This window comes from Heloderma suspectum, chromosome 1 (assembly GCF_057233095.1).
Source record: "Heloderma suspectum isolate Gila_16-S chromosome 1, 16-S_ref, whole genome shotgun sequence".
Lineage (NCBI taxonomy): Eukaryota > Metazoa > Chordata > Lepidosauria > Squamata > Helodermatidae > Heloderma > Heloderma suspectum.
In genome coordinates, this window is record NC_139458.1 from 435,533,462 (window position 1) to 435,548,643 (window position 15,182).

The 15,182-nt window shown below is 45.1% G+C and overlaps 1 protein-coding gene across 22 annotated transcripts in view; it reads right to left on the reverse strand.

The window, feature by feature from the left end:
- Positions 1 to 15,182, reverse strand: part of HMBOX1 (homeobox containing 1) — a 153,003-nt gene that overhangs the window by 76,691 nt on the left and 61,130 nt on the right. For all 22 annotated transcript variants that reach the window (XM_084829459.1, XM_084829457.1, XM_084829458.1 and 19 more), the window contains one exon: positions 9,420 to 9,503. In XM_084829459.1, the coding sequence (XP_084685585.1) occupies positions 9,420 to 9,442 (23 nt within the window). In that variant the 5' untranslated portion in view covers positions 9,443 to 9,503. The remainder of the gene's footprint in view (positions 1 to 9,419; positions 9,504 to 15,182) is intronic.

Here is a 15,182-nt window from a genome sequence, read left to right on the forward strand (position 1 = left end):
TCAGTGGGCTTTATGAGTGCAGGCAACCTTTCAGTCACGTCTCTAATTCGTCCTCCCAGGAGACAATATACCTGGCAAGTCCACGGGTCTTCGCGACATACTTGGGTCTCGATCCCACGCAGCAAGGAGTCTCCCACTGCTACCACTCTTCTCTTCTTCTTGTAGGCCTGGGTTTCATCGCCTCTGTTTGACTGACCTTCAGCCTCATGCTCACTCTCATGTAGGTTCCCCTGTGATTCTTCCTCTGCAGGCCATCCTCCAGTCTCATCCGCAAGTACCTGGAATCGGTTCCACAGCTCCACTGCTTCCACTGGTGCAGAGTGGCGTCTAGGTCTTCTTCTCCTAACTGTCACCCTTTTCCAAGGAGTATCCTCTACTCCATTTTTCCTCACCTCAGTATTTCCTACTTCTGTCTCATCTTGCTGTTGCTCTTCAAGCTTCTGGTCCTCCCTTTGCTGCTGTAGTTCCCCCATTCTGTCCAAGAACTCTTCGTGTTCTCTTATTCCCCGAGGGTCGACAGTCGCCGCTCCAGTCCACTTACTTTTTCTTCCAGCAGCGAGATCAACTTGCACTTGTTGCAGGTGTCGGCCATGTTGTTCTCAGGCAAGAAAATAAACATGGCACACACCTTGCAGGACATCACCACTGGAGAGTCCTGTCCTTCCATTGCCTCTTTTCCCTTTTTGTGTCTAGCTTTGTGATTGTTCTAGACTAGCCTGTGCCTGCTCCTCTGCTCAGTAGAGGTTAAAAGCTGAGTCCCACTGGTGTGGAAGTGTGTGTTACAAGACAAATAAATGAAAAAAGTTAGTTAAAAAATAAAATGAAAAAATGAAAAAAAATTCACTAAATTTCTGAAATCTACCAGCTGATACATCTCTCATATCATATAAGAAATACTTAATTGCTTCCAAAAAATGTCTGGGCTTGAATCTGCTCAGTGCATCAAAACTCTGGGCTTGCATTACACCTCCAGAATTAGCTAATGCCTTTCACCTTTGCTCATGTGAACTCATCCTGGGTTAGATGAGAACGTTCAGTCCAACAGTTTCTGACAAAGTTGTCATGTACACAGAAGCAGTTACTCCAAATCCCTATCTTTAATTGATTTGCTTGCTCTCCTAGCATGCGTGGAACTACAGTAAGAAAATAAGATTGTGGAAACAGAAAGAGAACGAATACCAAGCTCTCTCCAGGAAAGTGTGACCCTTACAATGGAACAACCAATTCCATCACCAATTTCAGTTGTAAACCACATGTAAATCCCTAGTGTAAAAGTGCCCTGTGTTTAACAGGCCAATTTACAACAAGGCCATTCCTGCAATCAGACATTTAAGAATAATGTGATACTCCTCGTTAATTAAGGGACACACATTTCCATTAGCGGCTTATCACTACATAATGTTTGAAGACCTTATAATTCTCCACAACTCCTTTAATTATATCACATTCATTGGGGGGGGGGGTTAGAGGGTTTTTTCCCCTTCTTCCTCAGGATTTGTCCTACTGAAAAAGAAAGAGTGATACCTTCTTTTTTAAACGTAAAAATTAAAAAGAAGAGCAGAGGAGAATAAGAGAAGGGGTTCAAGTCTGCAAAAAATTGTCCCTCTTATGGGATTCGAGAGCAGGAGGTTGTCAGATATGCCTGCCTCTGGAAGCAAAATATTTGCAACAGAAACGGGCTCAGCGTGTTAATCGCTTCCCATATCCCTGAGTCGTTTATCAAATCCCAACACTCTTCATTATGTCACATTGAAACAGTATTTTTTAAAGGTAGCGGCAAGAAAAGGGAGCTTTCAAAGACCTAGGTCCAGGGCGATTATTGTGGAATTGTTTATTATATTTCATTGATTATATTCCCATTCCACCTGGCTGAAGCAGAGGGGGAGATGGGAGGCAAAGCCATGGCATAGGCTCTGTTGAAACCAGTTCCAACCCCCTCCTCCTCTCCTCAACTGGTCCCATTTAAGCTGGTCACGATAAGAACCATAAACTGGTGCCCAAGTTTGCTCTTTCCTCTTCCCTGCTCATCACTTTTTCTTTTTGTGTCATGCCTTTTAGATCGTAAGCTGAGGGCAGGGACTTTTATTTATCATATTTCACCTTCTCTTGGAGCCCTTTTGTCTGAAGAGTAGGGTAAAAATGCTGGAGGAGGAGGAGGATCCAGTGGACCTACCGAGATGGGATTTAAGCCCATTCGACTGGTCTAAGTATAAGTCTGGACCCAAACCAGTGTTGATAGCCAGAGGGAGGGGATGTTGTTGGACAGCAACTACCATCGGCCCTACCAAGCATGGCCAATGGTGAGGGATCATTGGAGCTGTAGGCCAAGATACCTGCAGGGCCACAGGTTGCCTACCTGTGACTGATAGCTGACTTTTCAGCAAAGATTGGCTCCCAAAGCAGTTTATAATTAAAACCAACCCAAACATAACTGGGGATATGTTGGGGGGGGCGGGGGGAGCGAATCTTCCCTGGCTCCTGGCAGTTGGCAATACAGTCCCTCTGGGCTGGGGGGTGGGGGTGGGGGGGAGAAGGAGCTGCAAATGGATTCGGGGCAGGCAGATGGGAAAATCTGCCAGCCCATAAATGCAGCTCCTCCATTCGGGCAAAGCTCCTATTCCACACCTTGACTGGGCCATCCAGCAGAATGACCAGCCCCGGGTCAAACTGAAAAGGAAATAAGAACTTCCTTTTTCTGATCAGTGCCCCCCACCCCGGCCCACTTTGGTGCCAATGGACCCACCATCCTACCCCTGCAAACCTGTGAGGAACTAAGCAATGCCTGGAGAGAAGCAAGTTGCCAAGTCGTCCAGCAGCAACGGCAAAAGCAGCTGGTAGTAGGCTGCAAACTCCTGACTCAGCCAGGGGAAAGAAGGCTTTGCTCTGACAGAGCACAGAGCTCAGCCAAGCCCTTCTGTCACTAAGCCGGGCCTGAGGACTGCTAGAGCCCCAACGTCCAGGTGAAGATGGAGGGGGTGTTTAAAGGGGCAGGGCTTTGGCTTGGAGCCCCACATGTCGACACTATTAAAGATCCTTCAGACTGGGTCCTCTGCTGTGTCCATGGAGGACCCTAGGAGAACTAACAGCCGGGCAGCGGTGAGTGAGCCAATTTAGACTCCCCCAACCAAAAGTTCTGAGATGGCTCTCCCAGGTTTGGACCCTAGTAACTCCTCCTCGTCTCAGCAGTGGAACCTCCATGTTCACATGCAGCATGACACCAAATACTAATTGCTTAGGAGCAACAGCGCAGGAAGGCTACTGCCTTTATACCCTGCTTTTTGACTTCCCGGAAGCCAGCTGCTGTGGAAAGCAGGGTCCAAGCCTAGCTGGACCTTTGGTCTAATCCAGCTGGGCTCGTCTCGTACCAGGTTTCCCCTTCAGCTCCAGTCCTGGTACTTTCAGGAGTTGTGAGACCTTCTGCGCATAAGGAGAGCCATCCGAGATCAGATCAAAGATCTATCTAGTCTAGCATCCTGTCTGCACAGTGGCCAACAAGGCTGCCTGTGGGAAGCCCACAGGTAGGACATGAATGCAATAGCACCACCACCATTGTTCATGTTCCCCAACAACTCGTATAAACAGGCATGCTGCCTCTGATACTGACGGTAGCATATCACCATCAGGACTAGCAGCCATTGATAGCCTTCTCCTCCATGAATTTGCTCAGTCCCCTTTTAAAACCTTCCAAATTGGTGGCCATCACTCGCTATTGTGATATTGAGTTCCATGGTTTAATGATGCAATGTGTGAAAAAGTCCTTCCTCTTATCTGTCCTGAACCTCCCACCACTCAGATGACCCTGGCTTGGGTTCATCACTGGGAGTCCCTGTTAGAGGGACCCAGAGTCTGGGTCACACCACTCACTACCCACAGGGTTCTTCCAAGGAAAATATTTGACACACCTACTGCAGCTGCATCTCTGATCAACCCGGCTTCTTTCCATCCCCTTCGATCTACACACAGAAGCCTCCTCTCACAACTGCTCAGGCCGCGCAACAGTCAAGCTAAAATGGTTAAAGCCAGACACATGGTCTGCCCAGCTGCAACTCCACCACTTCTGTTTAGGAATGCAAAGCAGGGCACTACAAATGCAGAAATCCGCCGCGCACTTTCGATCAAAGCGATGGCAGTTAATAAGAACAGCCCGAGACGTCTGAAAATAAATCCAGCATAATCAAATGCTCGCCGCCACACGACTTATACAACTCAGGCCAAGACTGGAATAGCAAGACATTATTCTTGTGTCTGTCCTCAAGTCCTTCAGCTACCAAATGCAAGCAGAGCTCCAAGTACTTGCATATAACTTGTTATTCCAGATGGAGGCTCAATTTGGACATGGATTGTGCTAACTGCAGGTTAGACTCCACACTATTGTTTGAGCTTCCAAAATGTACAATAGGCAAAACAAAGCTCAGAGCGGCTTTGGTTTGGTTTTCCATCTAAACCAAAATTTAGAGCTGTTTGTCTGCTTTGGTTTTCCATCCAAGACTCGCATTTCTATGGTGCTGCATCCTCTGGAGGCAAAACTATGGCTGTAACTATGGTTTGTCCATAGTAACTATCGTTTGCCCACTTCAAATCATGAAATCTAATTTGTCAGCTGATTGCAAACCATGGTTTCCCAAATCAGATATCATGCTAAACCATGGTTAATGTTGGTTAACCATGGTTTGGCACAATGCTTCAATTTAGACAACATGAAACATTCTCCACTTGATGCATCTTATACAGAAGTTGTCCTGTTAGGCACATGTTCTCAACAGCTTGAGCGCAAAGTGTTATGCATTACTACTATGACAGCAATATTTAATCTTTTACTGGACTAGATAAATCAATTCTTAAAAACTCTTTTAATCACCTAAAAAGGTGAGCTCAATTCAAGAACTTGTGATGGCAAAAGAGGTATTCTCCCTTTTCTCACACAGAGGAGGAACGCTTCTAAGATGAGTTTCACATTTGAGCTTCATCTAAAAACAAGAAATTAAATGCTCGTGCTTCATAAATATTGTTTTTACCCGTACGCAAATGTAATTGCTAGATCAATTAAATCGACTAAAACTCCTATGATGATTGATTTAATCAAAATTTCTTTAATCGGGTTGCAGCTGTAATTATTACCTCAAATATACAATACTAAAAATAAAATACAAAATAGATGCAAGTCACCTTCAAGCACCAAGATGTTGCGATGTTATGGAATGCTCACTAACATTCTAAATGCCCAGAGGGAAGCTATCAGCAGCAGAATATTGACAAACTCTACAGATTCTGACAGGGCCAATAACTTTGGTCCTGCTCTTCCTTTAAAATAAAATCCAGTAACTTGAAGGCAGGGTATCGGCCTTTGTGTTGTCCTAGCTCCATCTGAAAACTTGGACCAGATGCTGCCATCGATTTCTGACCAGTGATGTGAAAGGGCCACAGAGAAGCAAGAGAAAGGAGGCGGCAAGGCAGCAGGAGAGAAAAGGAGCAGAACCAGGGTCAGCTGGGCAGGGGCTATTTCCATGATCCACACTGGCACAACAGACAACACGCTAGCCCACCATAGGTAAAATAACCCTTACTGCAGAGCGTGGGTTTTGGGGGAGGCTTAATCAGGGGAATTAACCCATCATGGGTGGAAATGATGCCTCCCACACAGCATGCCAGCTCATCATGGGCAGCTCAGGCCACTTACCCACCATGGCTTAGCTTGACGTCTGAATCCAGCCTCAGAGTGCACGAGTGAGCAGGTCTTAGGCAAAATCTACTGCAGGGATGGAGAACCTGTGGCTCTCCAGATACTGTTGGACTACAGCTCCCATCTTCCCTGACTATTGGCAATGCTAGCTGGGGCTGATGGGAACCCAAGTACAACAAAATCTGGAGGGCCACATGTTCCCCATCCCTAATGCACTGGATGTATGTTATTCATTTCATGGAGACCATTTTGAGAATTCACTTCTCCTCAACTTACCCTCAACCCCCGCTCCACATGCTGAACATTTACTGAACCCTAGGGGTCCGAAAATCTGAAAAATGTAAATAAAGACTCCAACAGAAAAAGCATACATTATGCATTTCAGAGCAGGAAATTTTGCATGCACATGCCAGAGTATGAATCAGCAATTTGCAAACCTTTCATCCCTTAGGAACCCTTTTCGCTCTGCTTGATTGGCTGAGTAACCCCCACGCATCTGCAGAGGAGTCTGGGATATTTTCTAGGGCACACCCTCCATTCATGTGGGACATCTTCCATGCAACTGGGCTTCACCATTGCTCTCCCACCCACCCACACCAGTGAACTAAGAGCTGCACACAAAAGGTTCCAGTTTCAACCTCTGGCACCTCCACTTAAAGGAAAAGGGGGCAGGTGATGGGAAAGTTCCCACATGAGACCCCAGAGAATTGCTGCCAGACAGAGTTGAGAATACTGTACTAGAAGGCTTGATATAAGGCAGCTTCCTAAACATAGGAGCAGGGAAAATAAAGGCATTGCACCTTCTCCATGAATAGGTAGAAGTATTTGTTTCGGTCTCATGGAAACTGCCTCTTTATTCCTTTTCTACCTCTACCCATCTGGTCTCTTTGCCCTGTTTTAAGACTGTGCCAGGAAAAAATCAACAACACAAGTTAGATGAAATCTTGTGTCGGGGGCATTGGAGTCTCTGGGTCTTGAAAGAGACAGGGCCAGGTCCTACTGCCTAGACTGTGTCTGTGTTCAGACCTCAGAGCCCTCTTCAAGAACAGAAGAGAACAGCGCTGTGCAACACTGCTCCCTGTGATTGGCCGCCAGCATGAAGCCTCTGGATTGGTGGGGGAAGGAAGATCTAGTCAGAACTGAACTTCTATGGCACGTTTTCATGTGCAAACTCTTTACAGCCTCTTACAACAATCTGGAGTTTGGCAAAGAGGGAAATGAACTAGGAGAGCTGGGATTTGCCAAAGGCCACCAAGTAAAGTTCATAGCTTAGGAAGGATTCAAACCCAGGGCATTGCAGATCTCTCCATTCAGCCCCATGACATCATGATTTAAAGTTCAGAAGGGGGGTGGGAGAGGGAGGGAGAGAGAGAGAAGTTTACATTGTCCCAGCCTAGGTTCAAATCCCTTCTGACCATAGATTTCTTGGGTAGCTCACCTTCTTTCAAGCCATCTGTAAAATGGCAATATTCATGACAACCAGATGTTGAGGTTGTTCTAAAAAATAAGTTTTCCCTAAAAGCATACTGCATATTAAAACATCTACAGAAATTAACAATAACAATACAGGAAGTGGAAGGAAGGCCAAGCTACAAAGGAAGAGTACAGGCAGGTAGCACGGATTTGCAGGGATGCCGTCAGGAAGGCTAAAGCTGAGAACAAGCTGAGGTTAGCGAGGGATGCTAAAAACAACAAAAAGGCTTTCTTCAGCTACGTGCAGAGTAAAAGACAGAGGAAAGAAATGGTGGTTCAGCTATTAAATAAGGATGGCAAAATGATAACAGATGACAAGGAAAAGGCAGAGGTGCTCAATTCCTACTTTGGCTCAGGCTTCTCCCAAAAGAGGGTCTATGACCCCCCTGGCAAAGGCGAAGTACAGGCTGAAGGGGCAGGATTGCAGCTTGAGATCGACAGGCATATGGTCAAGGAACACCTAATTACTTTGAATGAGTTCAAATCTCCAGGGCCAGATGAACTGCACCCCAGGGTAATAAAGGAACTGGCAGAAGAACTCTCAGAACCGCTGCCTATTATCCTTGAGAAATCATGGAGGACGGGGGAAGTGCCAGATGATTGGAGGAGGGCTAATGTTGTCCCTGTCTTCAAAAAGGGTAAAAAGGAATGACAGAGCAGTCAGTCTGACATCCATCCCTGGGAAAATTCTGAAGCAGATGATAAAGCAGTCAGTCTGTAAGCACCTTGAAAACAATGCAGTGATTACCCGAAGCCAACATGGATTTGTCAAGAACAAATCCTGCCAGACAAATCTGATCTCATTTTTTGATCAGCTAACCTCCCTTGTGGAGTGTGGGAAGGCTGTGGACATCATATACCTCGACTTCAGCAAAGTTTTCGACAAAGCGCCCCATGATCTCCTGATGAGGAAACTAGCTCCAACTGGGCTAGATGAAACAACGATCCGGTGGATCCACAGTTGGCTACAGAATCAGACTCAAAGAGCGCTTATCAATGGAATCTTCTCCAACTCGGGAGAGGTAACGAGTGGGGTAAAGCTGGGCTCAGTCCTGGGCCCAGTGCTCTTCGACATTTTTATTAATGACTTGGACGAGGAGGTGCTGGGAATGCTGATCAAATGTGCAGATGACACAAAATTGGGTGGGATAGCTAATACCCTGGAAGAGAGAAACAGAATTCAAAGTGATCTTGATAGGCTGGAGCGCTGGGCAGAAAACAGAATGACATTGAATAGGGAGTTCTGCACCTAGGAAAGTTCTGCACCTAGGAAAAAGAAACCAAATGCACAGGTACAAGATGGGCGATACTTGGCTCAACAACACTACAAGCAAGAAGGATCTTGGAACTGTTGTCCATCACAAGCTGAATATGAGCCAACAAGGTGACGTGGCTGCGAAAAAGGGAAATGCTGTTTTGGGCTGCATTAATAAAAGCATAGCTTCCAAATCCTGGGAAGTACTAGTTCTCCTCTACTCAGCAATGGTTAGGCCTCATCTGGAGTACTGTGTCCAGTTCCGGGCACCACACTTTAAGAAGGATGCAGACAAGCTGGAGAGGGTTCAGTGGAGGGCAACAAAGATGATCAGGGGACTGTACTGGAAACAAAGCCCTATGAGGACAGACAGAAAGAACTGGGCATGTTTGGCCTTGAGAAGAGACGACTGAGGGGAGAGATGATCGCGCTCTTCAAGTCCTTGAAAGGTTGTCCCAGAGAGGAAGGCCACGTTCTCTTCTCGATCCTCCCAGAGTGCAGGACACGGAAGAATGGGCTCAAGTTATGGGAAGCCAGATTCCGGCTGAACATCAGGAAAAACTTCCTGACAGTCTGAGGAATACGACAATGGAACCAATGACCTAGGGAGGTGGTGGGCTCTCCCACACTGGAGACATTCAAGACGAGGCTGGACAGCCGCTTGTCAGGGATGCTTCCTGCACTGAGCAGGGAGTTGGACTCGATGGTCTTATAGGCCCCTTCCAACCCTACTATTCTATGATTCTAAGCTTCGAATAGTTAAAGCTTAACAAAATCCTTAATAAGGCACCACAATTTTGCGAAAATAAGCAGCAACTTCTATGAAGTAAAAACAAACCTCAGCATAAAACAGGCTTGAAAGAGGATCCTGTGCTCCTCTCTTAACTGTCTAGCAAGTACCGAAACAGCAGGAGACCCCCACCCCCGGATCAGCAGCAGTCTGCCAACTCGTGGGAACATGCTTAAAACGTGTGAATATGCACAGAGAAAAATGGCTGACGTAGTACTTACACCACTGGAAAAGTTCTCAGCATACTTTACATGGGGAGAGGAAGTCAGAAAGCCTCTTGGAGGTCTTCAGCATTAGTTACCATTCTGAAACAGACAAGAGGAAAGAGGAAAAAGCATTTTTAATATTAATAATAGCAAATTATTTTTCATATTATTTCATACAACTACCATGTGAAGGAAGTGATTATTTCATCTTACCGTCTTTGAAACTCCCTTCTACCAAGATTACTATAAAGTCAGAATGTCTCTAAAAATTATAGGGCCTCTTTGCTGAGTAGAGGTCCTTTTGATGGTGTATTTTGTGATGTATCGTTTTCATTGTCCTACACCTTGACGCATCATGGACACAACAGGTTAAAAAAGCAGAATGAATGAATAAAATATACAACTAAAATAACACCATCTGAGAAAGGAGTTTCTCATCCTATATCAGGCCACAAAACAAGCCAACAACGTGATGCTGTGTCAAACAAAGCTAAAACCATTTAGTACTGGAAAAACCACAATACATCTCAGTTCAGAACCGTTAAGACTTCATTTAGAGTACCGTGGTCTGTTTTGGACATCACAGATGGGGGCAAACGGGGAAGAGAGAGCCAAGGATGATAAAAGTATATAGGGCAGAAATCCCAAGGGAAGACTAGAGGAATTGGAATTAGAGAACTTCAGTTATTAGGAGGTTTAAAACTAGAGTAAATAGATACATCTTTTTATAATGATGTAAAACCCCATGGAACGTATCACAAGGCTAAAAGATATGACGCCGGAAGATGAGCATCTCAGGTCGGAAGGTGTTCAATATACTACTGGGGAATAGCAGACGGAATTTCCAAGTAGCGCCAGAAAGAGTGAAGCGGCTGGGCCAAACCCGAAAGGACACTCAGCTGTGGATGTGTCTGGTGGTGAAAAGAACATCCGATGCTGTAAAGAACAATATTGTTTAGGAACCTGGAATGTCAGATCAATGAATCAAGGTAAGCTGGAGGTGGTCAAACATGAGATGGCAAGATTGAACATCGACATCTTGGGAATCAGTGAACTAAAATGGACAAGCATGGGCGAATTTAATTCAGGTGACCATCATATCTACTACTGTGGGCAAGAATCCCTTAGAAGAAATGGAGTAGCACTCATAGTCAACAAAAGGGTGGGAAAAGCAGTACTGGGGTACAATCTCAAAAACGAAAGAATGATCTCAGTATGAATCCAAGGCAAGCCATTCCACATCACAGTAATTCAAGACTATGCCCCAACCACTGAGGCCGAAGAAGCTGAGGTTGATCGGTTCTATGAAGACCTACAACACCTTCTAGAACTAACACCAAAAAAAGATGTCCTCTTCATCATAGGGGATTGGAATGCTAAAGTAGGAAGTCAAGAAATCACCGGGATAACAGGCAAGCATGGCCCTGGTGTACAAAATGAAGCAGGACAAAGGCTAATAGAGTTTTGCCAAGAGAACACGCTGATCATAGCAAACACTCTTTTCCAACAGCACAAGAAGCAACTCTACACATGGACATCACCAGATGGTCAATATCGAAATCAGATTGATTATGTCCTTTGCAGCCAAAGATGGAGAAGCTCTATACAGTCAGTCAAAACAAGACCTGGAGCTGACTGTGGCTCAGATCATGAGCTGCTTCTTGCAAAATTTCGGCTTAAATTGAAGAACGTAGGGAAAACCACTAAACCATTCAGGTATGACCTAAACCATATCCCTTATGAATACACAGTGGAGGTGAGGAATAGATTTCAGGGATTAGACCTGATAGACAGAGTGCCTGAGGAACTATGGATGGAGGTCTGTAACATTGCTCAGGAGGCAGCAACTCAATCCATCCAAAAGAAAAAGAAATGCAAGAAATAAAGTGGCTGTCTGAGGAGGCTACAAGTAGCTGAGGAAAGAAGGGAAGCAAAAAGCAAGGGAGAAAGGGGAAGATATATCCAACTGAATGCAGAGTTCCAGAGAATAGCAAGGAGAGACAAGAAGGCCTTCTTCAATGAACAATGCAAAGAAATCGAAGAAAACAACAGAATGGGAAAGACCAGAGATCTTTTCAAGAAAATCGGAGATCTTAAGGGCACGTTTTGTGCAAAGATGGGCATGATAAAGGACAAAGAAGGCAGGGACCTAACAGAAGCAGATGAGATTAAGAAGAGGTGGCAAGAATACACAGAAGAACTATACAGGAAAGATCTGAATGTCCCTGATAGCCATGATAGTGCGGTCACTGAACTTGAGCCGGACATCCTCGAGAGTGAAGTCAAGTGGGCCTTAGGAAGCATTACTAACAACAAAGCTAGCGGAGATGACAGTATTCCAGCTGAGCTATTTAAAATCCTAAAGATGATGCTGTTAAAGTGCTGCACTCAATATGCCAACAAATTTGGAACACTCAACAGTGGCCACAAGACTGGAAAAGGTCAGTTTACATTCCACTTCCAAAGAAGGGCAATGCCAAATAGTGTTCAAACTACCATACAATTGCGCTCATTTCACATGCCAGCAAGGTTATGCTCAAAATCCTACAAGCTAGGCTTCAGCAGTATGTGAACTGAGAACTACCGGAAGTACAAGTGGGGTTTTGAAGAGGCAGAGGAACTAGAGATCAAATCGCCAACATTCGCTGCATCATGGAGAAAGTACGAGAATTCCAGAAAAACGTCTATTTCTGCTTCATTGACTACGCTAAAGCCTTTGATTGTGTGGATCACAACAAACTCTGGCAAATTCTGAAAGAGATGGGAGTACCAGACCACCTTACCTGTCTCCTGAGAAACCTGTATGAGGGTCAAGAAACAACAGTAAGAACCGGACATGGAACAACCAATTGGTTCAAAATTGGGAAAGGAGTACGACAAGGCTGTATATTGTCGCCCTGCTTATTTAACTTATATGCAGAGTACATCATGAGTAATGCCGGGTTGGATGAATCACAGGTAGGAATTAAGGTAGCTGGGAGAATTATCAACAACCTCAGATACGCAGACGATACCACCCTAATGGCAGAAAGCGAAGAGGATCTCAAGAGCCTCTTGTTGAGGGTGAAAGAGGAGAGTGCAAAAGCTGGTTTGAAACTCAACATTAAAAAAACTAAAATCATGGCATCTGGCCCCATCACTTCCTGGCATATAGAAGGGGAAGAAATGGAAGCTGTGACAGATTTTATTTTCTTGGGCTCCAAGATCACCGCAGACAGTGACTGTAGCCATGAAATTAAAAGACGCTTGCTCTTTGGGAGGAAAGCTATGGCAAACCTAGACAGCATAGTAAGAAGAAGACATCACCTTGCCGACAAAGGTCCGTCTAATCAAAGCTATGGTTTTCCCAGTAGTAATGTATGGCTGTGAGAGCTGGACTATAAGGAAGGCTGAGCGCAGAAGAATGGATGCTTTCGAACTGTGGTGCTGGAGAAGACTCTTACGAGTCCCCTGGACTGCAAGGAGGTCAAATCAGTCCATCCTAAAGGAAATCAACCCTGACTGTTCATTGGAAGGGCAGATACTGAAACTGAAGCTCAAATATTTTGGCCACCGAATGCGAAGAGAAAACTCTCTGGAAAAGACCCTGATGCTGGGAAAAATTGAAGGCAAAAGGAGAAGGGGACGGCAGAGGATGAGATGGCTAGATAGCATCACCGATGCAATGTATATGAACTTGAGCACACTCTGGGAGAGAGCGCAGGACAGGAAGGCCTGGCATGCTATGGTCCATGGGGTCACGAAGAGTCGGACACGATGGACCCTTGGATCAGACCAAGGGTCCATCTAGTCCAGCATTCTGTTCACTCAGTGGCCAACCAGCTATCCACAGGAAACCGACAAGCAGAACATGAGTACAACAGCACCCTCCCGCCCATGTTCCCCAGCAACTGGTGTACATAGGTATACTGCTTCTGATACTGGAGGGAGCATAGAGGCATCAGGACTAGAAGCCACTGATAGCCTCCTCCTCCAGAAATTTGTCTAACCCCCTTTTAAAGCCATCCAAATTGGTAGCCTTTACTCCATCATGTGGTAGCGAATTCCATAGTTAAGTGAGTACCATCTCCTGAGAAGTTAACCAAGAATGTAGTAAGAATCCTATCAAATATTTGGCAAAAGCACCTAAATTTAACAGGAATTCAAAGGTGAGAAACATGTCCTGAGAAGCACCTTTCTTGGGGGATTTCAAGGAAAGGTCGGAGAAGAATTTTCCAGAAATCTTTGATATGTAAGTTAACACCTTACAGCAGACACACCAAGCACATGATCCACTAGGATCTTCCTACTGCATTACTGGAATGTATCCTTGCTTCCAGAACAATGCTACGCATCTAACACATATCTGAAACTTAAACATTTCTACACCCTTAGAAATGCCACTAACAGCAGGGAGTCCACAACCCCCTGAAAAAGCCCCCAGGTGTTCTGACTTCTACACAGAGAAAGGTTTTGGGGGTCATTAGCACAAACAGTTTTGATAGCACATCTACTCAAAAGAAGACATCCATCCATCTGATTGTTGTGATGCAATAGCCACATCTGTACGGGCCGTTCCCACATTACAAGTGCCATTCACCATAGTCAGTCTCCTTGGATGCCAGCTGAGCGGCTGTGATGTCATGCAATGTTTGCAAAGTCTAACTCACCCTTCCTCAACCTGGTGCCCTCCAAAATTATTGGACTGCAATTTCCATATTTTCCCATGCTGGCTGGGAATGATTTGCAGCCCAAGACATCTAGAGGGCACCAGGTTGGGAAAGACTGCTTTAACTGTTCAGGGGGCGGTTGTAAGCAACAGGAACTTACAAACATTGCACGTTCTTTAAGCGATGTGAAAACTCAGTTGGGATGCGGGGGACACTGATGCAGGGCCCAAGAAAAGACAGGGCGGTGTCCCATTAACAAGAAGCAGGCAAAGGACCATCAGGGTGGTGATGTGCCGGAAATTTTTCCATTTCATACATTGATTAGTAAAAATGAATGGATGCCACTTGCAAATACCGTATTACGCAAGCTTGGCAGTTTCAAAGCTGCAATCGTGTTTTTCAGGTGATCATCTTTAGCAAATATGTGAAAGAATACATATATGTCATTGGAGAATATGTATGTGTGTGCGCGTGTGCGTGCATGCGTGCGTCTCAAGAGGGAAATGGAACTAATAAACAGCAACAATGAAACCGAAGGAACCCCAAGAATCTTCGTGGAAGGCAGTTGAACTCTGTTGAAATAGATGAGTTGTTGTCAGCGTATCGTGCACAGTTGTTTAGGTTGCTAAAATTTATTACAGCGCAATCCTATGCAGGTTTAGACAGAAAAAAGGCCTACAATTCCCAACATGCCCCAGCCAACAGGGAACTACATTCGATTGTCTTTAAATTTTTACAAGTATTGAAAAAAAACGGCTATGAAGTGTGCTTTCATTTTTTTTCTTCAAATATTACGGGTCAAATATGACTGGCGTATTGGGACAAAAAACTAACATAGGGTACATTTTCGCTTTGTTTACTAAATACAATTACAATAAACATGCTAGATTAGATCTCTCTAGGGCAGGGTTAGGCAACGGGTGACCCTCCAAATGTTTTGGCCTATGGCTCCCATCAGCTCTAGCCAGCAAAGCCAATGGTGAGGGATGATGGGAGTCGTAGGCCAAACCTTCTGGAGATTCCACAACTTGCCCATCCCTGCTTTAGGGCATCAGAACATTTTCCATTGCAAACTGAAATTTCCCCTGTGCAAACAACCCTGTGCAAATTAACCAAATTTCCACTGGGA